At 39.2% G+C, this 27480-nt stretch overlaps 1 protein-coding gene across 3 annotated transcripts; it reads left to right on the forward strand.

Annotated features, from left to right (window-relative positions):
* Positions 1-369: 369 nt before the first annotated feature.
* Positions 370-27434, forward strand: rnf216 (ring finger protein 216). 3 transcript variants are annotated; one of them, XM_052551947.1, is made up of 17 exons: positions 370-527; positions 1256-1396; positions 1498-1634; positions 3076-3660; positions 4152-4228; positions 4328-4430; positions 4543-4704; positions 5370-5484; positions 5681-5817; positions 5961-6011; positions 6209-6346; positions 6936-7084; positions 7351-7429; positions 22551-22648; positions 24216-24438; positions 26749-26824; positions 26909-27434. In XM_052551947.1, the coding sequence occupies exons 2-17, from the start codon at positions 1330-1332 to the stop codon at positions 27196-27198; spliced, it is 2487 nt and encodes an 828-aa protein (XP_052407907.1). In that variant the 5' UTR covers positions 370-527; positions 1256-1329; the 3' UTR covers positions 27199-27434. The 3 variants fall into 3 exon arrangements, with proteins under 3 accessions (XP_052407907.1, XP_052407908.1, XP_052407909.1); XM_052551948.1 differs by lacking the exon at positions 370-527 and adding an exon at positions 604-1023; XM_052551949.1 differs by lacking the exon at positions 370-527 and adding an exon at positions 604-854.
* Positions 27435-27480: the final 46 nt, after the last annotated feature.

Below are 27480 nucleotides of genomic sequence, written 5' to 3' on the forward strand. Positions count from 1 at the left end.
CCTATTGGCCTTCACTTTCTCTAAAACAATGAATTAAGAAAAATTGAAAAGTCAGGCCGTCTTAAGTTACTTCAACTAACAGTTATTTAATCGTAATGAAATTAATAGACAGTAATCTTAGACGAAAGTTGTGAATTGCACTTTGGAACGGAAATACTTTGTTAATTTTTAATTACTTGCATTTAACTAATTTTCTAATGTTTATGTGTATCCAAGCAATTGGGGAAAAAAAGTCTGGCGTGTTGAAAAACATGACCATCGGTTAAGAGATTTTAATCTAAAGTAAAAAAAAAAAAAAAAAGGCATCACAGTGGTTGTAAAAACTGTAAGAAGGAAAACAGAGACACCTAGAGGACATCCAAAATCTTACAACAGACAACAGAGAACTACAACCCCCATGGTCCTCCGCGGCTTCACCTACAGCAAAACGCATGTGCGTCTGACGTCACACGCTGGCTTGTTTTGGCCGTTTGTTTCGATATCCGGCGATCAAACGCTTTCGATGTGCTGGATATTGTGACTGAGAGGTACGTGCAGTTTATTAAACAGTCTTCGTGTGATGTAGCCATAATAGAGTTCGCTCGTCCTCGCCATTAAGTTGGGATGAAACACCCGCCTAAGGATGAAAATCTGTCTTGTTTAAGTGATATCAGCTGGCGCGGTCGGTTAACGCCAAACAGCTAATGTAGCTGAGCCAGGCTAGGGACTTTAGCGAGTACAGATTTGTTTGTTTCTTTTACCCTACTGTACGTTTTACTGATCTGGCAGTGTCCACGTGTTATAAAAGACAAAGAAAACCGAATGCTCATAACATCAACAGGGTTTCTCAGCACTTCTATGCGAGATCACATAACGTTAGTGTGTTGTTCTTCCAATCTGCTGGAATTAACAGGCTGTGTTTCAAACCCTAGTGAGCAGACTATTTAGACAGCAGTGTCACAGGCGCGTTGATCTGAATCATCATAGATACACATAACACACTTAACTCTCTTTATGTGTGTGCTGTGTATGATCTCAAACTGAGTAAGGGTCATGAATATGTTGTTTTGAATCTCTTACTTGCGTGCTTTAAAAATGTCAGTCATGTTTGGAAACTACATCACTTCGTGTGAAATAGGAAATGAAATCTTACGTGCACACGCACAGATATATCCAGTATTAGTGCATCATTAAGATACAATGACTGTGTTTATGTCATAAGCATGATGAATACACACCATGTCATGAATGTGCGGTTCTGCTTGTCCCATTTCAGGTTCCTGTGTGTGTGCATGGGTGTTTGTGTGAGAGAGCGAAGGTGGACGGCTCAGGGAGTCTGTGTGTCTTATCATGGCGGACGAGTCCAGTGATGATGATGTCATCCACCTGGCTAGTTTCAACACCCATCGCAGTCGGGGTACTGTCACCAAGCCTTTATTTTGCCGTCACGTTCATCTTTATTGGAAGTAGTAGTAGTATTCTCGGTATCATGACACTTTCATTGTGTTATTTTGGTAGCTAAAAGAGCTAGGACGAGGACGTCCTACATAACCATATCTTCATCGTCGGATTCTGATGATGAACCTGTCAGATTCGTACCAAATGTCCATGTTGTGGTCAAGGACGATGAAGAAGAGGACGTTCGCATCTTAGAGGTAACTGGAGCTGCTTTCCAATTCACAGGGTCCCTGTTTGGTTTTCCTTCTCCCTGCATTCTTAGCTAGAATTTATGAATATGATAACATAGCTTACTAGTGAGTGGAGTCAGCAGGGACCTGGTGATATTGCTTTATAACCTTATATATATAGGTAACAGATTAATAATATTGACTGATAGTTGAGCAAAAATCTGTATCTGCATTTGGCTTTTGTACTTTGCACAGTTGTTATTCCTATCTGGTTTGAATTTGATTAGAATTTGATTAGAATTTTGTGAGATATCTTCAAAAAAAAGAAAAAAAAAAACTACTGAAAAAGACACACCTCTTCTGCAAGAACTTCACCTCCTCACAGCCATAAACCAATGCACTTAGACATACACATACTGCGTTTCGCCTACTCTCTAACTCGCTCACTAATTTAAGTGTCCTGGAATTTTACATTGCAGATTAGATTAAAAAACACATAAATACTCCGTACATATCAAGAGATCTGTACTAACAATCAAAGCAATCGTGATCATGTAATAAAAACTGTTACTCACACTTGTGTTGTGACGTTACTGTCGAATCCCATATAGTCAGCACAGCATCGTCTTTCAGTTTAAATCTTCATGAAAATCCTGCGTTTTGTGCTTTGTTTGTAAACAAATCTGCAGTAAAATAAAGTGAACAATGGACTAAATTCTGACTGATGCTGTCTGGAGCTTAATCAAATTGAAAAAAGTTTATAATTAGTTTTCTGTGTAAACCTGCATTTGCCGCTCTTATCATTTAACCTACCATATGCACAAATCTGTGGGCGGGGCTAAATCAACAGCTTGCCAAATCGGTAAATAAATTAACAAATGATAATTAGTTTTCCTCATTTGTAAATCACTTTGGATAAAAATGTCTGCTAAATTAATGAATGTGAAACTTGGAACATTACTTTTTAATTTGAATTATTTGAATGAAACTTACTTAATAAATGTCAATGGATGGCATGGGCTTAAATAATATATAGTTTCCTAAAGAGAAACTATATATATTTTATATATTCTATATAATTTTATTTTTTTGTTCTTTTTACACAAAATGATTGTTCAATGGGGACATGCAAGCAATTTCTGTGATAACAAACAATATGATGCCTGCTTGTCAGTGGAAATATCCTAAAGAAATCACTAAATACTATAGTAATAAAAAACACTTTCTGTGAAGGACGTAAGTTGAGGATGCCTTCACAGTTCTATGATTGGTCCACACAGGCACTCTGGTGTCCCGCTACACGTCTTAAAGGGATAGTTCACACAAAAATGAAAATTCAGTCATTAATTACTTGCCCTCATCGGTTTCAAAACCTGTAAGACATTTGTTCATCTTCAGAACACAAATTAAGATATTTTTAATGAAATCTGAGAGTATTAAACATACACTCTCTTTCCATCCGGCACAGCCCTCCCCTCATCGTGAGCTGATCAGACCTGCTGCCAAGTGGGGTGCGAGCACCTTCCCAAGCCAGGCATCTGGATCCAACGGACATCCTACCAGCGCACACGCTCATCATCCTTCTGTAGTCACCGCACATCCTACATTAGGAAACCAAGCCATAGGTGTCTTAACCACGGACCAGAATGCTGTACCCTCGACGTCTAGAGAAAATGCCTTGCACAGACCTCCAATGCCTGTTAAGGACAAACTGCCCCTTCCTAAGGACCCTTCATCCAGTGCACACTCAGTGAATCAGGCCAATTCTCTTTTCTCAGCTCCACCCACCACTGAATCAGGTCAGGCAGACTTGGGAAACAAAATTAAAGTGGTTGTCTGGCCGAGAACTGAAAGGACCACTAAAAGGCCTCGGACACCACAGGAGACTGTGCTAGTAGAGGTCAGACGAGACGAGCAGCCGGCGGCCCCCCTCTCTCCTGCACGTTTCCCTGCACCGGCTGACAATGAGAGACCTGGACCTTCAGCTCCCAGAGAACCCGTCATACAGCAGACCCCTGACCGGACGGCCCTTGATATACTGGTGAAGGGGGTGGTGAGTCTTTTTTTAGCTCTTTATGTTAAAGGGTTAGTTCATTCTGTCATTAATTACTCACCTTCATGTCGTTCCAAACCGGTAAGACCTTTGTTCATCTTCAGAACACAAATTCTGATGTTTTTGATGAAATCCAAGAGCTCTCAGATCCTCCCATAGACAGCAATGCAAATGTAATGTTCCCAGGTCCAAATAATGTAACAATGACATCAGTGGCTCAACTTCACTTTTGCAAAGCTATGAAAATACTTTTTTGTTTTGAAAGTAAACGAAGATAACTTTTTTTCAACAATACTTCACAGAAAGCTCTTGGATTTCATCAAAGATATCTTAAATTGTGTTCTGAAGATGAACGTAGGTCTTACAGGTTTGGAACGACAAGAGGGTGAGTTATTAATGATAGAATTACAATTTTTGGGTAAACTATCCCTTTAAAGGATCAGAGTATGCAAATTGTATTTTAAAGGTGGGATTTATTTTGACCTTTTCAGATGGACCTTTTCCCCGATGTGCAGGACGCATATGTAGCAGAATTGATCGAGAGAGGTGACCTGAAAGATTTAAATGTGTAAGCACAAACCTTTTCCTGCTCATTTCTTGATCAGACGTTTTTTGTTTACATGGGATTTATTTTTTAGTGAGACTTATTTAATTTTTTTTGTCACAGAATATGCAATCTGTTGTTGGAAAACCCTGATTATCCGAAAAAAGCAAACTCAGTTTTGACACAAAGCAGTGTTCTCCTCGAGACGAATGATTCTGAGACACAGGTTTGCACAACATTTTCATCAGATGCATAGTTTATGTGTGGTGGTGTATGATTGTATTAAATATAAGCATCTAATGTGGTGTTATTTACTTACTTTTCACTGTTTTACGCAGGAAAGTGAAAATTATTTTGATTACTTCAAACTAAAGACTGTTGGCCCAGAGGTTGTCATTCAAGCTGCAGACATGCTGATGGGTGACTTCCGAATGTTGAGCTGTCAGGATATCAAATGGGCCCTGAATTGCCTCAAAGGACACTATGCAATCACCCGAAAGGTGAGAAATATTCTCCGTTTTCATTGTGAATGATCTAAATATTGATTTGATTTCAACTAGGGCTGTCGCACTTGTTCTAGACGTTTTGGCTGGAGTCTAATTGTCACGTAACTGCGATTATGACGATTAATTGTCACTTTAACATTATACTTAAAAGAGACATACCGTATTTTCCGGACTATAAGTCACACTTTTTTTCATAGTATGGCTGGTCCTGCGACTTATAGTCAGGTGCGACTTATTTATCAAAATTAATTTGACATTAACCACGAGAAATGAACCAGAGGGCGCTTTATGCAGCTCAGTGCTCCTGTAGTCTACACTGAAAACATAGAGCGCCCTCTCGCGGCTGTAGACGGTAATGTTTTCTCTTGGTTCTTGGTTCTAAATAAATGCGACTTTTTTTTCCCCATCATGACATATTTTTGGACTGATGCGACTTATACTCAGGTGTGACTTATAGTCTAAAAAATACGGTATTTAGATATTAATTTATTGTCATCGTAGCAGATGTAAGAAAAAGTTAGGATGATGTAGAAGATCTTGATGCAGATGCTTTTTGCAGAATAGAAGTGACGAACTACATGTAAAATGTAATTGGAAGTCCCATATTGTATGACCACTGGTCATTTGTGTGGCATTAATCTCTTTGGTAACCTTTCAAGGCCTTATTCCAAGCCCTCAAGAAGTGGCAAGAGAACTCCACTGACCCCTCAGGGAAGAAGAAGAGAAGGAGGGAGCCAAATGAGCGTGCATTCATAGACTTCAAGTTTGAGCAGGGTGTGTATGTCTTTATCTTTTGTATGCTATTTACATTACATTTAGTCATTTAAGATGCTTTAATACAAAGCAACTTATAAATGAGGACAATGGAAGCAATCAAAACCATTAAAAGAGGAATGATATGATTCTTTTTTTGAACGCAAAATAAAACCATGTAAACGGTGAAATGCACACTGCATCTCGTTCATCTCAGCTTCTTTTAAACTGGAGAGAAAGATGTACTTTCTGGAGAAGAATCGCAGATGGAGCCGCGGTAATGAGAGTACACTGGAGCCGTCGCTTGTGAAAGAGCTGCAGTTCTATGAGCAGAAAGCCAAGGAAATGGCTGAGGTACTTTACATGGCACACTTCTTCTATTTATTTCTCATGGTTCCTCCTGAAATAACCCAAAGAAATCGGGTTGTGGTGAATAGAGCTGACGGGGTGTTAATTGTTGAAATGATTATAAAATAGGGTTTTTCTCCCACTTTCAGCATGAAGATTTCCTGTTGGCTTTGCAAGTGAATGAGGAGCAGTATCAGAAGGTGGGTGTGAAGAGGCAGTTTATGTACTTTAAATGCTCTTGTAAAGGACATGTCAATCCACATCATGAGAAAAAACTGTAGTGTTTCCAGCTCTAAAACCGAAAAAGAGGGACCAAACTCTGCCTTGTAATGTGCTGTAGATTATAATACTGAACTGTATGTTGAAAGTATGTGCCATTTTTGACCTGTGCTCTCAGGACGGCCAGTTGATTGAGTGTGGCTGCTGCTGTGGGGAGTTTGCCTTTGAGGAGATGACCCAGTGTACAGATGGCCATTTGTTCTGCAAGGAGTGTCTGGTGAAATACGCCCAGGAGGCAGTGTTCGGCTCGGGACGGGTAAGTCATCTGTTCAGACTGTTTAGCCTCTTCACTAATTGCATTACAGGAAACTGTGTGTGCGTTCATGACCATTATTAAGTCACAGTGTTTTCAGGCATTGTGCACAGTGTTCATGTCTTGTTCTCGTGTTTTAAAAATTCCTGTGTGTTTTGGTTTCATTTTGCCCTGTGCTTTTTAGGTGCTTCCCAATTTGTCTCCCATCTGAGTTTCATTTACATTCTAATACTGTTTATTCACCTTGATTATTGCACAAAACGTGGGATACGACAAGTTCTCAGAAAAGCTCTGTTTGTCATCATTGGTGTTTAATATGTTATGTCTAATGGAGTTGAATTCATACAGTGTGTTTAGACACATCCACTACCATTCAGAAGTGTGTGCTCGGTCATTGTTTTTGAAAGAAATCCTCACCAAGATTGTCTTTACTGTCACATTTGATCAACTTAATGCATCACTTAAGAAAAAAGGGCATCTTAATGACCCCAAAACTTTTAGCAGTAGTGTAGCTTCTCAATGCAAGCACTGGTTAAGTTTTGCAGTTGTAGTGTACTTTGGTATTAAAAAGGTGCTTTGTGTGTGTTTGCAGTCGGAGTTGAGTTGTATGGATGGGAGCTGCACCTGTTCATTCCCTACCAGTGAGCTGGAGAAGGTTTTACCTGAAAACATTCTGTGTAAATATTACGAGAGACAAGCAGAGGAAGCCGTAGCAGCCACCTGTGCTGATGAACTGGTCAGGTGAGTTACATGTGTCGATCGACAGCTATATGACTTAGGGCTGCATGATAAATCGCATGCAACATTGTTCACTTGCAAGCTGCGCCAAACCACGGTCATGTTTTGCAAAGCTTGTCAGTGAACAACTGATCTGTGTAGTTAATGCTGCTCAATGAGAAATCACGCACGTCGAGATTTAAAAATTCTAATTATACAAACTCGAGATTAAAATGATCCATCATTATAAATCCTAAGAACACTATTTTTTTTCTCTCTTTCTTTTCAAGGTGTCCATTTTGTAACTTCCCAGCACTGTTGGATAAAGACGTTTCTCTGTTCAGTTGCCCAAACCCACGCTGCAGAAAGGTTAGTCCGTGTGCCTGGATACACTAGTGTGTATGTGGAATTCAATCGTTGCAGTGATCTCTTTATGAAAGTCCTGTGGTGTTCTGGATCAGTTCTCTCTTCCTCTGTCAACCTATATTTCTGAGCCCCACATTGGTCACTTGGTGGCGCCATAGGCCCGTGGAAAAGATGAGCAAAGTCTGTGGTTTGCAGTCTGAGGCCCCATAATGAACCATGCTAGAGTATGTCAAACTAATGGAATTTTTTTCATTGGCAGGGTTTACTTAGCTGGAATCAGTCAGGGCAAGAGCAGAGACAGCAATTCATCTTGTCTGCTATAAATATTCAGCTCTCTGAACCCTAAACGGAGCTTAACCAGGGTCAGGGAAGTTCAGCAGAACTAGATGAATCAGTATTCTGGGATATCACTGCCTCATGATGTTTTGGAAATGATAACACGGAGAATGTGGCTTATACCCTTGGGGTATGAATCACGACTCACAACCTGTTGTTCTCTTTTGAAGCAAGGTTTCGGAAAACACACTGAAAAAGCGGCTGCTAAAAGGAGATCCTAGCTTAACTGGATTTTTCAGTAGTGTCACAGTAGCTTAGCTGTTTGTAAAATGATAAACTTTTCCAGTAATAACCTTCATTTTATAACAACTGAAAAATTATTCACTGGTCTGTGTTTAGTAAATAGTGTTTAACAGTAAATTAATATGCTTAATGTTGCTGTTTATCACTAAGTTTTGACTTTGCAATATAAATCAGGGTGTGTTCTAGTTGTATTTAAGTTTCATGGAACATAAAAAAGTGTCAACCCTGAGAATGGTCAGCATTGTTCCAGGGTTTCCTTTTGTCATGGAAGACCTGGAAGTATTAGGGATTTTGTGTGTGTGTTTTGGAAAAGTCACTAAACTTACTAAAATCTTAAGTCATGGTAAAGTCATGTAAAATGGTCCCCAGCTTCCACTGCTAAAGCGTGAGGCAAAACATAACCATTTGGTTAAATATTACAACACAATGCTTTAAAGGGTTAGTTCGCCCAAAAATGAAAATTATGTCTTTAATAACTCACCCTTATGCTGTTCCAAACATGTAAGACCTTAAGATATTTTAGATTTAGTCCGAGAGCTCTCAGTCCCTCCATTGAAGCTGTGTGTACGGTATACTGTCCATGTCCAGAAAGGTAAGAAAAACATCATCAAAGTAGTCCATGTGACATCAGAGGGACAGTTAGAATTTTTTGAAGCATCGAAAATACATTTTGGTCCAAAAATAGCAAAAACGACGACTTTATTCAGCATTGTCTTCTTTTCCGTGTCTATGTGAGAGATCAAATCAAAGCAGTCTGGATATCCGGTTCGCGAACGATTCATTCAGTTCACCAAATCGAACTGAATCGTTTTAAATGGTTCGCGTCTCTAATGCGCATTAATCCACAAATTAATTAAGCTGTTAACTTTTTTAATGTGGCTGACACTCCCTCTAAGTTCAAACAAACCAATATCTCGGAGTAATTCATTTACTCAAACAGTACATTGACTGAACTGCTGTGAAGAGAGAACTGAAGATGAACACCGAGCCGAGCCAGATAACGAACAATAGACTGACTCGTTCACGAGTGAAGAACCGTTTCTGTCAGACGCGTCCGATTCGTGAACTGAGGAGCTGATGATACTGCGCATGTGTGATTCAGCGTGAAGCAGACCGACACACAGAGCGTCTGAACTCAACTGATTCTTTTGGTGATTGATTCTGAACTGATTCTGTGCTAGTGTTATGGGTGCGGGTAAACCGAAGGCTTGAATCAAGGGCAGTCATCGCAAATGACGCCATTACGTCGAGCGCAAAAGAACCGGTTAACCGTTTTCTTCAACTGGTTTATTGAATCGAACTGTCCGAAAGAACTACTGGTGATCCGAACACCGATGCAACCGGTTCTTCACTCGTGAACGAGTCTATTGTTCGTTATCTGGCTCGTCTCGGTGTTCATCACAGCAGTTCAGTCAGTGTACTGTTTGAGTACATGAATTACTCCGGGATATTGGTTTTTTGGAACTCAGAGGGAGTGTCAGCCACATTAAAAAAAGTTAACAGCTTAAGTCATTTGTGGATTAATGCGTATTAGAGACGCGAACCGTTTAAAAAGATTCAGTTCGATTTGGTGAACTGAATGATTCGTTCGCGAACCGGATATCCTGCTTTGATTTGAACTCTCTCTCACAACAGACACGGAAGAACAGACAATGATGAATAAAGTCATAGTTTTTGCTATTTTTGGACCAAAATGTATTTTCGATGCTTCAAAAAATTCTAACTGACCCTCTGATGTCACATGGACTACTTTGATGACGTTTTTCTTACCTTTCTGGACATGAACAGTATACTGTATACACAGCTTCAATGGAGGGACTGAGAGCTCTCGGACTAAATCTAAAATATCTTAAACTGTGTTCCGAAGATAAAAGGAGGTCTTACGTGTTTGAAACAGCATAAGGGTGAGTTATTAATGACATCATTTTCATTTTTGGGCGAACTAACCCTTTAAAACTAGGAAGGAAATAGTATTTATGCATAACATTTTACAAAAGTAGCGGTGTAGACATGAATTATATTACAAAAGATTTAGTTTAAAAAATGCTGTTCTTTTGAACTTTTTAATCAAAGAATGTCAAAAAATAAATAAATCGTATTATAGTTTCCACAAAAATGTTAAGTAGTTTTCAGCCTTCATCATCATCATAATAATAATAAAAGATTTTGAGCAGCAAATCAGCATATTAGAGTGATGTTTTATGCATGATCAGTGTCCAAAAGTTGTCCTCTAGAAATCTTAAATATCTCTTGTTTTACATTTTAGAGGGTAGTTTGTATCTGGACAAGGTTCATGCCATGGTAGCTTCTCCAACACTGGTTACAAGTACATTTGATGTTTTGTCTTGAGTCTTATCAGTGTTGGGTTGTGAGGAATGTATCGGGCCGTGCCAGGACACAGAGAACTGTCGGCCCGTCTGTGTGTTAGTAGATTCAGCTGGCAGGGGGAACATGTCAAGGACTCTAGACTCACAGCTGCTTTCTCAACAGGCCTAAGAGGAATGCTAGAGCTGCCTGCAGTGTGTCAGGCCTGTCTTTCCATTCATCTGTCAACCTCCATTTCTCTCTCTCTAGCTCTGTTTGACTCTCTATCACTTTTAAAGTAATAAGCGCATGTGGGAGGGCTGTGATCTCAAGTGCCTTTCAGACATTATGAAAGCTGAGGGTGTACATAACACATACATTCATTGTCATTTAATGTAAAGTATTTTTTGAGTTCCTGTCATTTTGAAGCAGACCATTTCCCACATCACTCTGAGTCTTATAGTCTCAGGAGAAAAGGCTTCTTGTAAGTTTGCTAGATATTCGCAAACAGTTGAGTATTTAGTAAATCTTTTTGTTTAGGGGTTAGAGTTGACCTGAAGGCCATTCACTGTCCAACACGATATTCAAAGACCCCCATGATGGCTAAAATATTTCTGCTGAAATTATAAGAAGCTCGTTTTTGCACACTTTATTAACAGAAACTGTTGATAAAGTTGATAACTTTAAATATATAAAAAATAAGTGGTTTGTGTAAGTGGAATAATGGATAATTGAATTATTGAAAATTAGCACATACCAGAGATGTAACGATACATTATTTATTATTAATCATTCACTGGTTTATTGGCACTTATTCTTTAAATATCTTTGTTGGTTATTATCTGGGCAAGTCTTACCGATGTGAAAGGGAAGATGATGTCCTGCGATCAGGATTGTAGCAGTACTTTTGTGTTTTCGGTCATATACCTGTTGTCCATTGGGTGGCGCTCTTGTTCTATGACTCCAGAGAAGGTTTATTCTGCCTCACATCTGCTGCTGATTGCACTGCTAAACCCCGCCTCACACTTCTGCAGCAGCTCACAGCAGGACGGGAAGCCGCTCAAACGGCCACGTCTTTGGCCTTCCTCTCGGCACAGTCGCAAGATTAAGTGTGCCATCAGGCAGGACCTCCATTTTCTCCTCCTATCCGTCTTCCTCCTGGTGGAGTCACAGGACTGGACGGGGGGAAATTGAAAATGGTTGTGTGGTTTGATTTCATAATGTGACCCACTTTCATTTCCTCTTTCTGGCTCTCAGCATGGCATTCCTATCGAGATGGAGAACTGGGCTCTCGTGCACAGCAGTGCTTGACTTGGCCGGCATTATCAGGACTTTTCCAAAGCCATGCTTCTAGGGAACAAATTTCTTGGGTAGATAATCTGTATAAAATGGCAACCACCTGATAAATGGTCAATTCTAGTGAAATGCTTACAGAGCTGTGGCTTAGTGGTTAAACCGCTGAGCTGGTAACTGAAAGGACGTAGGTTTCAAAGGGTTGGTATATGAACCATCACAAACACATTAATGTCCTAGACTACTAGGTAAAATAATTTATAAATGTGCAAGTTTTATGCATCATCAGTGTCCAAAATTTATCATCTAGAAATGGTGAATAATCTTAAATATCTCGTTTTACTTTTTTTTTCTCGTTTTCTCCAGAACTCCATTTGGCTGTACATTACAGTTCTGTAAAAATAGACACTTCTGTTTTCCCTATGAATAAATGTCATTGTTGTTGTTCTCAGTAGATGGTCTAACATCACTTTCATCATTAAGAGAAATACTATTATTTTTAAGGTGCACTAACATTAGCAATATTACAGTGAAAGTTTTTCATTTGTGTACGAATCACAGCTGAGGCAGAAGTCACTTTCAAACCAAGCAGCTTTTTATTGGTTCGCTTTCAAAAAAAAAAAGGTACAAAAGCTATCCTTTTTCGAAAAGGTAAACCTTTATATACTTACCCCTAAAGGTACTTATAATTAAAGTGTACATATTAGTACCTAAGTGGAATATAGTAGTACTTTTTGAAAAGGTAGCAAGTTTGTGTGGTGGATTTAAACCCATTGTGAAATAGGGGTTGAACGACTTCTGATTTTTTTTTTTTTAAGTCGACTTTTATGTGATGAAAGTCGAGTCGAAGTCGAGTAGTTGCTGATGTCATCATTAATGAACAAATAAGTCTGGAGCTGTGCAAAACCCCTTGTGGACAGCTATGGCATATAACACAGCGCTGCGTACATAGCTATTGCAATTTGGAGCATCCAGCAATATATTCACACGTCTTGTGGAGCTTACGGAGTATACATTTATTCGTAATTTAAACTGTTTGGAAACGGAGCGTAAATGTGGAAGTTCTTCAAATATTTCTTGTCCTGTTGCGCCCTCTATAGGACTAGCGACTAATCAACGTCAAGCTTAAAGCGTCATGGCAGAGCACTGAAGTCAACTAGTTGATTAGTATGTGCGCAACCCCTATTGTGAATGTAGATGCCGATTAAAATGTGGGAAGCGTGCTGACGTACAGAGCTGTTGTGCTACAGGCGTCCCGAGTTCGAGGACCTTTCCCAATTAAGTCCACGTCCTCTCTTCCTCTTCACTTGCTGTGAGCTCCAGACTATCCTATCATAATAAAGGCATAAACATCAAGAATAAAAAAAACTACAAGAAATCTTTTGCCCAATCACCTGAAAACATTTACATATGACTAATGTTTGTGTTACAGTTCCATATAATGTAACTGGCCCCATATTCTACTATTTAAAAAAAATAAAAATAAAAAAAATTCTGATTGTGTTTGGAGATTTTTTGCAGCTGTCTAGCCCACATTTGTCCAGTCGGCTGTGGAAAACTCTGGAATCCCAGTTCCCCTGTTAACAGCACAAGTTTTTTTCCTTCCTGTCTTTTTCCTGTCTGATGTCCTATTTGTCTGTGGTGATGTGTGCCCTCAAGTTCCTGTCCTCAGTGGCTAGGAGACATCCTCTCCTCTGTCCTTCTCTTCACTCTTTTCCCTCGGTGAAGTTGTATAACTGACACACTTTCCCCTCTCCACTGCCTCTGTAGCCCCAGCCCTTGTTGTGGATCAAGGACGTTCATTGGCTGGACCGAGATCCTTCAAATTTGAAATGTGGTACAGTTCATATTTGACCCAGATTTTTTCTTATTTTCCTTAGGGTTGTACATTTCCAAAAATGCTGTGTTTTCTCTCAGTGATTGGATGTGTTAGTTGAGGTTTTCACACGCAGATCTGCCAGCATTCCCTACTCTCTGGCTCAGTTGGGGCGCTTTTGTTTGCACTTTATATTTTCCATGAAAGCCATGATGTTTCTGAGATTGCCTTAATAGACAGCAGCAGCATGCAAATCCAAGATTTTTCAGTAGTACCATATTTACAGTAATTTTCATATAAATAATACAAAATCCTCTACTATTCAAATGTTTGCGCTTGGTCAAATTTGTTGCCAAGTTTCTTCTGCTCACCAAGGCTGAGTTGATCAAAAATACAGTATGACAGTTTTTATAATTATAATTTTAAAGAACTCTTTTCCATTTTAATATAATTTCACATTTTTTATGCCAAAACTGAATTTTCAGCATCATTACTCCAGGATTTAGTGTCACACGATACTTCAGAAATCATTCTGGTGTGCTGATTTGCTGCTGAAGAAACATTTCTTATCATAATCATTGTTGAAAACAGTTGTGCTGTCCAGTATATATATATGGTAACGTGATATATTTTAAACATTATAAATGTCAGTTTTGATTCAATGCATCTTTGCTTGCGGGTATTCGTTTGTTGTACAGTAGTATATATAGTAAGTATTAGTTTGGAATGCGTTCTATCAAACCGATCTGGTTAAGACATGCTTCATACTCCTCTGTTGATGAGTTTTATAGGGAGCTGTGTTTGTTCAGCCCTGCCTCCCAGCACTTATCAAGAGCCAAACCCTAAAATCTTGAGTGTTTCATCAAATCTCTTTTCTGTTCTAGCTTTATGATATGAAGCCTGGGCTTAGGGATGTTTGTGTGTGTTAGCACGCGCTGTGGGTGTGTCGATCTCTCCCTGAGGCTCGTTCAGGCCCGTGCTTCTCCAGAACAAGCAGCCCCCCAATCAGATGCTCCGCAAATCTCCTCTTCTGCCTTATAAGGCCTGCTGCGGCACGGCTGTTCAGGAGAGAAGCAACAGAGAGGGCCTCAACGGATGTTGCAACAGTTCACACTTTGTCCTAGTGTATGCCGCTTTACTTTGGAGAACTAGCCACATATGCAGTGGAGATGTGTCAAGACAGAAATCATAATATTGTTTTTCTTCTTTTGATAGTGCTGTTGTGATTATTAGAATTGACTGTAAAATGCTTATTTTCATGCTGTTTTAATATAATCACTGAGCGCACAGGTTAGGGTTAGACAGTTTTTGAGTAGCAGATTTGAATGCAAACTAACAGATTGTCCTGACCAAGTTTAGTCAAGGAATTTAACATTAATGCTAAACATTAAATCAATGAATGCTGGTGGCTTTTCCATCAGAGGAGGATATGAAAGCGGGAGTCCAACAGAATGGACTAAATTTACACCAAAATATGTTCAGTCAAGATAAAACTAGCGTGACTACCTTTAGCTGTGGTTTCAGGTTGTAAGGTTTCAGCTTAAATGAGAAGTCTGCACACAGCGATTAACAGGAAAGAAGGGCTTGTTAGTGTTGGTGAGTCAGATTTATGTTAGAAGAATATGTGGCGTGACCACAGTTGTCACCTTGGGCATGTTTTGTTGAGATAAAGACTTGCCGTTAAAGCCGTTTTCCTCTTGTCACATAAGCTGTTTTTCCAGTTTGTTGTGGTACTTTGATCACTATGCTAGACGTCAACCATTTTCTGTCTTTATTACACAAAACAGACGCTTATGCAGGTACAGACGAACGCTACACGCATCCTGTGTGGTTGGAAGGTTCCTGTGGCTCATGTGAAACAGTATTTTAGTGAAAAATGACATCTGCAAAGTCACTTTTCTTAGCACTGTGATTCATGGCACTGTAGCTATGTCTTTCTCGGCAAGAAAACGTTTTTTTTTTCAGTTCTGTAGTAGATGGAGATCAAGAAAGAGTCATGTTAAGCGGGTTGTAAATTTCTTTGGTTGCTCATAAGCTCTTAAAGTCATACACTTGCTTTAAAGGAATCTGCAGTGTTTGCCAACACGGATAAGAACTGTTGCAAAACAGGGGCGACCTGTGTGAATCTGAGACTGACTCCACCCCGTTTCCAGAGTGTGCGCCCTGCTGAACAGGAAGCGTCAGCCTGGCCTTGCAAGGTATACTTTGTACCAGGAAGTGATGTTTGGAGTGATGATGTCAGTGTGATGTCACCGCTGTATTTTTAGTGCTGTATATAAACAGAGGCACCAGTGTGTGTTCACACTCCTGATGGTGAGAGTCACCTAAACTGAGAGCCGCAGTCACTTCCTGTTAACTCTTTTTTTTTTTTTTTTATCTGTGCACATAAAAACACGCCATTCAGTGATCTAAGCCCAAGAAAAGTTAATTTAGCCTCTAATGTTTCAAATTTTCAGAATCTCTTTTTACATTTTTTTTTTTTAAATAATAAAATATAATCACTTAAACCGTTAGTAATTCATAATCTGAAAATTATAATCATAATATATAAATATAAAATAAATCAACAAATCATAATCCTACTTTTTGATGTAAAAATATACCTAAAATATGTTTGTAATAAATTATGTGATGTTATGTATGTATGTGTGTATATATAAATATATTATATGTCTGTGTGTGTGTATGTGTGTGTGTGTATATATATATATATATATATATATATATATATATATATATATATACATATACATATATATATATATATACATATACCCACACACACGCGCACACAGTTATATTAGACACGAAATTAGCTAGAAGAAATAACTCATTTAAAAAATTGTCACTATAATGCATATTCATTATATTTTAATAAATCTGTCATGAAATTAAGTTTTTATTGTCGCCACCCGAATAAACGTTAATATTTTAAGAATGAATTTTAAGAAAGTTGGAACATGCTTATCATTAAAAAGTTGAAATAACCCATGTTCAAATCAAATGTTTATATGGCACTTGTTTTGTGTGTGTGTGTGTTAGTTATTAAATAAACAAGTTTTAACTATTTGATTAAATTTTTTTCAGATACAAAAAATGTATTTCGTTTTTTGGTACACTACTATTTTGGCTTGAAATTTGTTTTTAGTAAGTAAATTAAATGATTATTAAATGTGATTTAAATAATTGATTATTAAATAAACTTTTGGATCTTGATATTGTTGTTTTCTAGTCTGACCATGAGCGGTCTCAAATATGAGAATGATATCTGTAAAATGAAATATTTTTCAAAGACTCCTCATTTGAAGGTGTTGGCCTTCCCATGCCCTGCTGTTGTGCTCCACTAGGTGGCAGCACATCACTGTGGGACTGTAGGTCACACCTCCTAATGTCTCCATGCTTCACACTTCACGCCCCATGGCTATTGTCTGGCCAGATCTTTGCGCATCATTCACCATTTCCACCTCAGTTTCTGGTACAGCTTTTTACACAACAATACTGATGAACAATGATTTATGTTTTTTAAAACATGCAACCTGAGGCTGTATTTCATAAGTTTATTTCTGTGGAAGTCACTTAGCTAGTGTAGTTCATCATGTAGGTACGTTTCCTGACACCAAGGGGCAGGAGCAATTGTTCTAAGGGCTTCTGCATCACACTAAGCTGTCATTTATCATCTGTCACTGTCATTAATATTCAGCTTCATCTTTAATTATTTATGCTAATGGTATTTACCTTGGGGACTTATAGCAGGCAACAATGGGTTACAGGATTAGAGAAAGACATGTGCTGCTTCTCCATCGCTGGAAGAAATGGCTAATATTTATTTTAAAAATACATGCAGCTTGGCTATTTTGGAAATATTCTACTTGGCAGCAGTCTTTAACAGACTCTAGCAGATGTAGACGTGTCAAACACATCCTAATTTACTAGCCAGCTGTGTGGCTGTGAAATGCGTAGGCGTTTACATGGTCTTCATGTGCTGAATGTAGAGCTTTAGCTGCATGTTGCACTCGGATGTCCTTTCCAGTCAGCTGAAAGGCAAAGCATTGTGGGCAGGCATGGCTAAAATGGAACCGATGAAAATGTTGTTCCTAGGCAACCAGACAGATGAGGAATCACTTCCAGAGTGGAGGGCTGTTCACCCTCAGTCTGCGCTAACTGCTTTTTATATGCTATTTTATAAAAGCAAACAGCCATGTCAGACAGTTTAGATTAGATTAGTTTATTGTTATTTGTAATTCTAATGAACAGTTCTGTAGCCTTTTGCTGTCAGATTCTGGGCCCTGGTCATTTCTTTATAAATATTGTTTGTTTGTGATGTGACACACAGCCAAGTATGGTGACCCATATTTAGAATTCGTGCTCTGCATTTAACCCGTCCAAAGTGCACACACACACACACAAACTGTGAACACACACACACATACCATGAACACACACCATTTATTCTTCGGCGCCAGGGGAGCAGTTCGGTGCGTTGCTCAAGGACACCTCAGTCGAACCCACAACCCTAGGGTTAGGAATCAAACTCTCTGACCACTAGGCCACGATTTCTCACAAGGCAAGGCAAGCTATTTGTCATTCTTGCATAGCATTGCATTTAGGCATGTGAATAAACTTCTAACCTATAATACTTATTAAACCTCTAACTTATTAGACTTATATGCATGTAACACTTGTTTATTCTAGGCTTATGATTAATTATTCAAATCCTGCTGTTTGTAAAGGAAACTATTTTCACTTCATGGACATAAAATGGACAAAAACAATCACATAGAATTGAATTAAAAGAGGGAAGTGCCTCCTATCAAGGGACCAAATATCGAATTGGAAGTGGCCTTAAGTACTAGATGCCCCAGATATGATCATCCTTTTGCGATGTACTCTTGTCTAAAAATGTAAAAACAGCTATATAGTTTCATGTATAAACACCAAGTTTATACAGTTGAAATTTATTATAGATATGTAGGTTTGTATATAATTTTTTTTTTTTCAAATCACTGTAGTACTGTATTATTTAATTATTCAGTTATTTCAATATTTTTTTTGCAGTAAGCCCATGTCTTTTTCCTACCTGTTTTATATGACCTTACTGACCCACCTTAATTTAGCAATTTCTAATATTGCAACACACACACACACACAAACATATATTTATAAATATGATTTCTGTTCTATCTAAAATGCCACCATGGCATTTAGTTATTTCAGTGTAAGTGTAGAGAACGTCATCTGGCTTTAAACTAGTTCAAATCAGGGTGACATTTGTGGTTTGTGTGTCTGAGACCTCTGTGCCAAACTGTAATGCTTTTTACTCTGTTTTGCAGCAATGTTTAGTAGCCTTGTGATCGAGACCAATCAGCAAGCATTAACACATTTGTTCTGAGCTCATGCAGCGCTGTCTTTTGTGCCAAGCTAATAACGGTCCATGCAAACTGCAAGTGCATTCAAGAATTAAGAATAGCAACACTAAAAACACCTTGATAACCACATAGCATTGCTGCAAACCACCTAGTACACTCTAACACATAAAATATAGCATCATACGACACAGAGGAAGACACACATTCACTTCAGTATATTCTTACACCAGCTGATATGCCAGCACTGCTGCGTTTCATATTTATATTTTCTGGTTGTTGTATGTGCGGTTATGTTTTGTACAATAATACTGGTTGGTTGCCAATATCTACATTGGGATTAATTCCAGAAGGGTCATAGAGCGTTATGCATGGGGAAGGAAGCAATATGCACCTCTGAAACAATGCTGGGAACACCGACTCCATCCGTATGTACAAACCTGATTCCAAAAAAGTTGGGACACTGTACAAATTGTGTATTGAATGCAATGATGTGGAAGTTTCAAATTTCAATATTTCAAATTTCAGTAACAGATGACATATCTAAGTTTAAACTGAGAAAATGTATAATTTTAAGGGGGAATAAGTTGATTTTAAATTTCATGGCATCAACACATCTCAAAAAAGTTTGATACAAGGCCATGTTTACCACTGTGTGGCATCCCGTCTTCTTTTTATAACAGTCTGCAAACGTCTGGGGACTGAGGAGACAAGTTGATCAAGATTAGGAATAGGAATGTTGTCCCATTCTTGTCTAATACAGGCTTCTAGTTGCTCAACTGTCTTAGGTCTTCTTTGTCGCTTCTTCTTTGTGATTCGCCAAATGTTTTCTCTGGGTGAAAGATCTGGACTGCAGGCTGGCCATTTCAGTACCTGGATCCTTCTATGCAGCCATGTTGTTTTTATTGATGCTGTATGTGGTCTGGCATTGTCATGTTGGAAAATGCAAGGTCTTCCCTGAAAGAGATGATGTCTGGATGGGAGCATAAGTTGTTCTAGAACTTGGATATACCTTTCAGCATTGATGGTGCATTTCTAGATGTGTAATCTGCCCATGCCACACACACTCATGCAACCCCAATACTATCAGAGATGCAAGCTTCTGAACTGAGAGCTGATAACAACTTGGGTCGTCCTTGTCCTCTTTAGTCCAGATGACATGGTGTCTCAGTTTTCCAAAAAGAACTTCAAATTTTGATTGGTCTGACCACAGAACAGTTTTCCACTTTGCCACAGTCCATTTTAAATGAGCCTTGGCCGAGAGAAAACGCATGGATCATCTTTAGATGTGGCTTCTTTTTTACCTATAGAGTTTTAGCCAGCAACGGCGAATGGCTCGGTGGATTGTGTTCACCGACAATGTTTTCTGGAAGTATTTCTGAGCCCATGTTGTGATTTCCATTACAGTAGCATTCCTGTATGTCAGCGGTCCCCAACCCCTGGGCTGCGGACCGGTACCGGTCCGAGTGTCATTTGGTACCGGGCCGCACAAGAAAGAATAAATAACTTACATTAAAGCTGCAGTCGGTAACTTTTGGCGCTCGCGTCTAGCGAAGAACATTGTAGCCGGAGCTACTTCTCTCTGTTTACATCTATGGCGAGTCAAGCAGGAACTGTGCTACTCTGCAGCGTTGCCGAGCATAACCAGACTAAAATAATCCGAATATAAACACTTATTATAAGGGTACCATAGTGATTCAGGAAAAGACAAAAACACAGTTTGGGAAAATAGATTCATGATGTACTCGCTCATTATATATTTTTTTTTACATTTTCGACACAAAACAACACTGGCACAACCCTGCCTGGATTGTGTGGTGGATTTTGCAGTGGATTTTTACAGTATCTTATATTTTTAAGGCATGTTTAAACGTCACTGAGTCAGTGAGCGAGAGGATGTTATTCATGTTATGTTTTTGGTGTGATGTTATGAGGACGCTGCTAATAAAGTTGCATAAGAATACACAGTGGATTCATGTTTATTACTATATTTACAATATACCACAGTTTTTATGCCAGTCGTATCATTTTATTTTGTTGTATTTATCCCTCACACCTTAAAGCCCGGTCCGTGAAAATATTGTCTGACATTAAACCGGTCCTTGGCGCTAAAAAGGTTGGGGACCACTGCTGTATGTTATGCAGTGCCGTCTAAGGGCCCGAAGATCGCGGGCATCCAGTATGGTTTTCTAATCTTGACCCTAACACACAGAGATTGTTCCAGATTCTCTTAATCTTTGGATGATATTATGTACTGTAGATGATGATAACTTCAAACTCTTTGCAATATATCTCTGAAAAGGTCCTTTCTAATATTGCTCCACTATTTTTCAGCGTAGCATTCAGGGAATTGGTGATCCTCTGCCCATCTTGACTTCTGAGAGACATTGCCACTCTGAGAGGCTTACATGCAAGTTAATGTTAATTTCGTCAGACAACACGAGACGAAATATGTTCGTCAACGACCTTTTTTTTCACGATTAAGACGAGACGATGACAAGACTGCACCACTGTCCAAAAACGCTGACTTAGACTAAATTAACATGCATTATTGTTGCCGAAAAAAGACGAGATAAAATAAAAAATAAGATAAAATCTCTCTTCATTTTCATCTACTATCATCTCTGGTTTTTCATCAGCTGTTACAGCTTTAAAATATTCAGAATGAGTTCGCGGCTTCGCGCTGTTGTTCAAAAAGCAGTTTCGCGCACTCCGAAACTGCTGAACACACAACACCCGAAGCAAACACGAATGACGAGCGACAACGACCTGCTAGGTCGAAGTAAGAGACTCGTTGTATGTTATAGTTAGCAGCGGTCAAAAAAAAAATCTAATAAATTCCACCATCTAGGCAAGCTTTTGTGTTAATTTATATTTCCTGTCGCTGTGCAGGCTCTTTTATTGTACATGACAGCTTATTGCAGTCTTTGCATTAAGATTAAAAGCAGTATCAATAAAGTAAAATAATTTGATCAGGTTAATCATTTGTGAAATCAGAAATTGAAAACCAGACACGTTTAACATTTGCATTCAACAAAAATCATTCAACAAGTGCATTTTGTCAGGTAATTATGATTTGTGAAAGGCTAAAAATTTTCGACTAAAACTAGACCAAAATTAAAAGACTTTTAGTCGACTAAAACTTGACTAAGATACCTTGAGTTTTCTTTTGACTAAAACTAGACTAAAATGATGAGACTTTTAGTCGACTAAAACTTGTCTAACAAAATAAGATATGTGAATGACTAAATATGACTAAAACTAACAAGGACATTTGGCACAAGACTAAGACTAAATTAAAAATAGGTGACGAAATTAACACTACAAGTCATGTTGCCAACTGACCTAATAAATTGCAAATTGGTTCTCCAGCTGTTCCTCATATGTACGTTTAACTTTTCTGGCCTCTTATTGCTACCTGTCCCAACTTTTTTGGAATGTATAGCTCTCATGAAATCCAAAATGAGCCATTATTTGGCATGACATTTCAAAATGTCTCACTTTCAACATTTGATACGTTATGTATGTTCTATTTTGAATAAAATATAAGTTTAAGATTTGTAAATTATTCTGTTCCTTTTTTTACTCACATTTTGTACAGTGTCCTAACTTATTTGGAATCAGATTTGTATAAACAAGTGACTGAGCAACAGAAATGTGACCCTTTTTTTCTACTGGATGTATGAAATGTAGTGCAGGTGTTCTCTTTCCCCTGTGCTTTTCAATTGTGATCAATAACACAGATGCTTATTTGTGTCCCCTTCCTCAGGAGAGTTGCAGGAAGTGCCATGTGGTGTGGAAGGAGCATGCAGGAAAGACCTGTGAGCAGGTGCTGGAGAGGGACGAGATCCGGCTGCGGGTGGCCTTGTAAGTGCCTGACTGAAAACTCTTAGCTTGTTAATAATTCATCCGTGCACTATTGAGGGTACTCGATAGTGTAGCGAACCACCTGGGAGATCATTAGCATCCCTGATGCTGAGTCAGCTGTTTCCCCAGGCCTTTCTCATGGCAGGGTAAACACTCGCTGTATTTGATGGATTCCCTTGAGTGTTATGTTTGCAAATACCCATCATCCAGAGCTGCCCCTGTGTGCAGCGGGCCTTCATGAGGAAGTGAACTGGAGCGTGGGTGTCTGTGTAAACTGATGCAGTGTGAAAGGAGCCTATCACTACTGCTCAGTATCTGGACTGGACAGGATGTGGTCACCGGGCTTCCTTCCTGTCATACACACGAATCAAAGACTGTGCATCCTGTTTACCCCGAACCTTTTCTGTTTCCAACATTTATAGAGACAGGAAAGTGTCCCTGACTGGGCGATTGAGTTAAGTATGGTGTCACAAAGGCAGTTTGTGTTTTCACATTTATATGATACAGCAAGATAATGGTTCAATACCAGTATGATTTCTATATGTTAAATACAGAATTAGTTTAAGAATTAAGTCGTAAATGGCATAAATGACATATTTTCTGAATGCTGACAGTACATTAAAAACAACATTATAGAGACAGAGCGACACACATCATAATCTGAAAACAATCCAACGCTCTCCATTGACTTTGTATTGCAGGAAGCTGCCTCCTTGTCATTTCTGACTTACAACAAAAAACAGAACAATGTCTGAAAGCTGCTGTGTGACGAGGTGTACAGCAATCGAGCTTTAAAACCCCAGAACTGTGTTTTTATAAGCTGTTGACCCCAAAAAATTAAAATAGAGTTTAAGGACACAAATAGTAGCAGATGCCGGTGTATTTCACGTTGGGGCGTTCATTTGGATCATTTATCAAACCAAAGGAAGGTTAGGAAAAGGGACACTGACATAGAGCAATACAATTGAGTTTCTTAATACATCTCCTCTCAGATTTACATTGGGTGGTGAAATAATCTTTTGACATGTTACAAACAAAGAATGTTTCCTGTCGCCGCTTACGTTTCCCTCTAGTGGGTGTAGTTCTTACAGTAACACGACATGTTGCGCTCTACTTTTGTGTCCTTAAATGCAAATGTTTTGAGTCGACAGCTTATAAAAACCTAGTTCTTGTGCGCAGGCGCGCTTTTCAGGGAGAAATGCTCATAGAAGGAGTTCCATTATCATCTACGTCATTAGATCCACGATCGAAAAAAAAACTGTCGAAACTTGTACCAACCCGGAAGTAAGATTTTCGGCACAGAAATTCTCAGTCATTCTTCTAAATTATTTTTTTAAAACTTTGGCCATGTTTAGCATGAGAACGCATCTCTTTAACACTGTAAGCAACTCTGAATACATGAAACACCATTGTACCCCCCTTTAATGGACAGCACTGGATTGTTTTCAGATTATGATGCTCGTCGCTCTGTCTCTATAACGTTGTTATATTTAAAATACTGTCTCGGTAGGTAGATCACAGTGCTTGCATGTAAACTGAACTCAAGTGTCATTTGTTTCATGGCCAGTGAGGAAAAGATGACCGCTGCCCGTGTCAGGAAGTGCCACAAGTGTGCCGCAGGTCTGGTAAAGTCGGAGGGCTGCAACCGGATGTCGTGCCGCTGCGGCGCCTTCATGTGCTACCTCTGCCGTGAGCCTATTAACGGCTACAACCACTTCTGCCAGCACGCTCGCTCACCCGGCGCCCCCTGTCGACAGTGCAAGAAGTGCTCGCTGTGGACGGACCCCACGGTAAACCATGACACACTACTCTTCTTTTGTTTTGAGAGAGACTGCTTTCATGCTCAAAGCTTAAAAAGCAGCAGACACCTTTACTTTCTAGCTCTCCAGGTTTGGTGTAAAACATGCTCCATACTTTTGTCCACTAGCCTGAGCTTATTTGTGCTCCGTTAAACACTCCTTTTACATGATGTACTTTTTGACCCTCATTTTGGAATGTGTCTGGAACGGTTAATTGACTTAATTACATGATTTGCATTTGCATTCTTGCTTTTATTTTAAATAAAAAAAAGTATTACTTTTTAAATGTTTGCTTTGTTTTATAATTAACAGACAAAAGCATTTACATTTGAATAGCATTGTTTTTCAAGAGAATAAATTGTAATACATTATCATCTCTAACCTGTGTTGCATTGATAGATTTTTTGTAATAAGAGCTATTCAGTTTTAGGATGAACACCAGGTATGATATGGAGTTGTGTTGGTTTTGTGTACAGGACTCTTCATGAGTATAACACGAGTGGAGCATGCTGCTTCTCATGCGTGTTGATGGGTTAGGAGTGCTGAGAGCTCTCCTCTGCAGGAATACTGCTGCTACCGCAGTCAACTGTCATGCATTAGCCACATATTATATAATCGCAAACTGAGCGATAAAGACATAGCACTCAGCAGGCCATGACTAAAGCACAAAGTGCTCATTCATTATTCACATCATGCTGGTTATTGTTCCATTTATTAATCATAAAAGGTTGTTATAAATACCTTCTTAGTAGATGGGTAAAATACACAAATATTTTATTAAGATTTTAATGGTGAAAATCATCTACCATATTTTTCGGACTATAAGTCGCACCTGAGTACAAGTCGCATCAGTCCAAAAATACGTCATGAGGAAAAAAACATATATATGAGTCGCACTGGACTATAAGTTGCATTTATTTAGAACCAAGAACCAAGAGAAAACATTACCGTCTACAGCCGCGAGAGGGCGCTCTATGCTGCTCAGTGTAGACTACAGGAGCACAGAGGAGAATAGAGGGGCCTCTTGCGGCTGGAGACGGTAATTTTTTCTCTTGATTCATTTCTCTTGGTTCATTTCTCTTGGTTCATGTCAAATTAATTTTGATAAATAAGTCGCACCTGAGTATAAGTCGCAGGACAAGACAAATTATGAAAAAGTGCGACTTATAGTCCGGAAAATACGGTACTTATTCTCATTTAACTTATTCTTTTTATTAATTTTAAAAGTTATCTAGCAGAATGTTCTTCTTTTTTTACACCCTAGATTTAAACTCTAAATCATGTTGGTAATTTATGCATTACGCATTGATGCTGCTTGTTTGACAAATAGTAATAATTATTTTTTGATATGGAAACATCAATCATTTATATACTTTTTAAAATAAACCTTTTAATAGTGGATTTGAAATATAATTTGGCTGAAAAAAAAAAAAATATATATATTTATTTGTATTCCATTATTCTATAAATAATATATTTGGGTGAAAGCAGCCCGCTGTGAAGGAAAGCACTACACTGGATTTACAACACAAAAGCATCATTGTGGAATGGAATGTGGCCCAATATCTCAATTATTTTGTTTTCATACATCACAAGTTATGCTTGAAAAAAAAATTGCACAGCTCTACTCCACACCATATAAAAAGAGAAATAGAATTTCTTTGGTTCAGACTTCATATGTACCACGACCGGTGTGTAACTGAAGAGCTAGTGTTTGTCCCTGATTTCACCATCAATGGACATTCTGCTTGCTCTCTTCCTTTTGTTGGTATGTGGCAACAATAGCATTTTGGGTTTGGCTCAACTTGAGGATGAGTACATGGTGATGGAACTGTCATTTTGGGGGAAACTATCCCTATACAGTGAGCATGAGTGAGAAATCCCTTTCCGGTTGATCCAGGAGTTCCACTAATTATGCGATTAAGGCATTTGAATGGTGTTACTGTGTGAAGAGCGCAGTCAGGGTGCCGTCCCGCTGGCAGCCCGGGGGCTTCAATTACCCCTCCATTCACAGCCGTGCCTAATCACCTGGCACCGCGCACCAGGCAGACTGATGAACTTGAGCTGTTTTGTGTTTGACTGATGAAGTGGACTCCTCCCAAGTTCATCTGATGTCCCATTTTGGTCCAGGCTGTGGTGTGACGTGGACATGGGCATCAGATTGTTTCTGGCGGGGTTTGCTGGTCTTTTCACATGATTGAACAGTAACCGGAGAGCCTAATTGCCGTGCCATTTTTGAAAGGCTTTTTTGTTTTCTCTACTTCTCCCACCTTTCACTTTCTGTCTTTTTTCAATCCACAGCAAGACGACGAGCGAATCATTCAGGAGATTCAGAAAGAAGGGGAAGCGGAGCTAAATAAGAAGATCAGTCAGTCAGGTCAGTGTTCCTCAGCTGGACATCTTTGAGTCTGCCAGCTAAACCCCAGTGGTTTCTAATGATATTTTGTAATGTCTCCCTCAGAAAGCACAGGGAAGAGAGTGGGACCTCCCCCTGAGCCCATCCCAGCGAAGCGCCCACGGGTGACACCGCAGGCCCCTAACGCTGCTCCTCAGGCCGTGCGTGCCCCACTGCTCATCCCCCAGGTCATGCTGCCCGGGCCGCAGCGTGTTTTCCTTCAGCCCATTCCAGCCCCCTACGTGCCCCCCTTGCCCAACCTCCCCCCAGTAAACTACAACCCACGTAACCTGAACTTTGACTTCAATATGCCTATGCACTATGGACCACCGCATCGCTTCTTCAGACCTCTTTGAGGGCACCATGGTACAAAGCCCCACATTCGAACTACTAAAAAAAAAATAATCCAGGCTTCTGTGTCTTAACTGTTAGCCCTCGCTGTTTTTTTTTCTACGTATTTTGTAACAGGACCTAAACTGATTTTCTGGTGAGTTTTCAGGATGCCTGTTGGACTTTTTTTTGAACGGCATAAAGAGTGAATCATATGAACACCTGTTAGTTTTCAGTTCAATAAAACAAACCGAACTTTAAACATTGTTCGTGAAATCAGTCAAAATATTCGTTGGTTTTTGCTGGGA

This window comes from Carassius gibelio, chromosome B3 (assembly GCF_023724105.1).
Source record: "Carassius gibelio isolate Cgi1373 ecotype wild population from Czech Republic chromosome B3, carGib1.2-hapl.c, whole genome shotgun sequence".
NCBI classification, from domain to species: domain Eukaryota; kingdom Metazoa; phylum Chordata; class Actinopteri; order Cypriniformes; family Cyprinidae; genus Carassius; species Carassius gibelio.

What these genes read in the sequence shown, in the direction of transcription:
- rnf216 (XM_052551947.1), top strand. Translation starts at nt 1,330, where the DNA reads ATGGCGGACGAGTCCAGTGATGATGATGTCATCCACCTGGCTAGTTTC. An exon ending in ATATACTGGTGAAGGGGGTG is followed by an intron (nt 3,661 to 4,151) that starts GTGAGTCTTTTT and finishes TGACCTTTTCAG; the next exon opens with ATGGACCTTTTCCCCGATGT. An exon ending in AAGCCAAGGAAATGGCTGAG is followed by an intron (nt 5,818 to 5,960) that starts GTACTTTACATG and finishes TCCCACTTTCAG; the next exon opens with CATGAAGATTTCCTGTTGGC.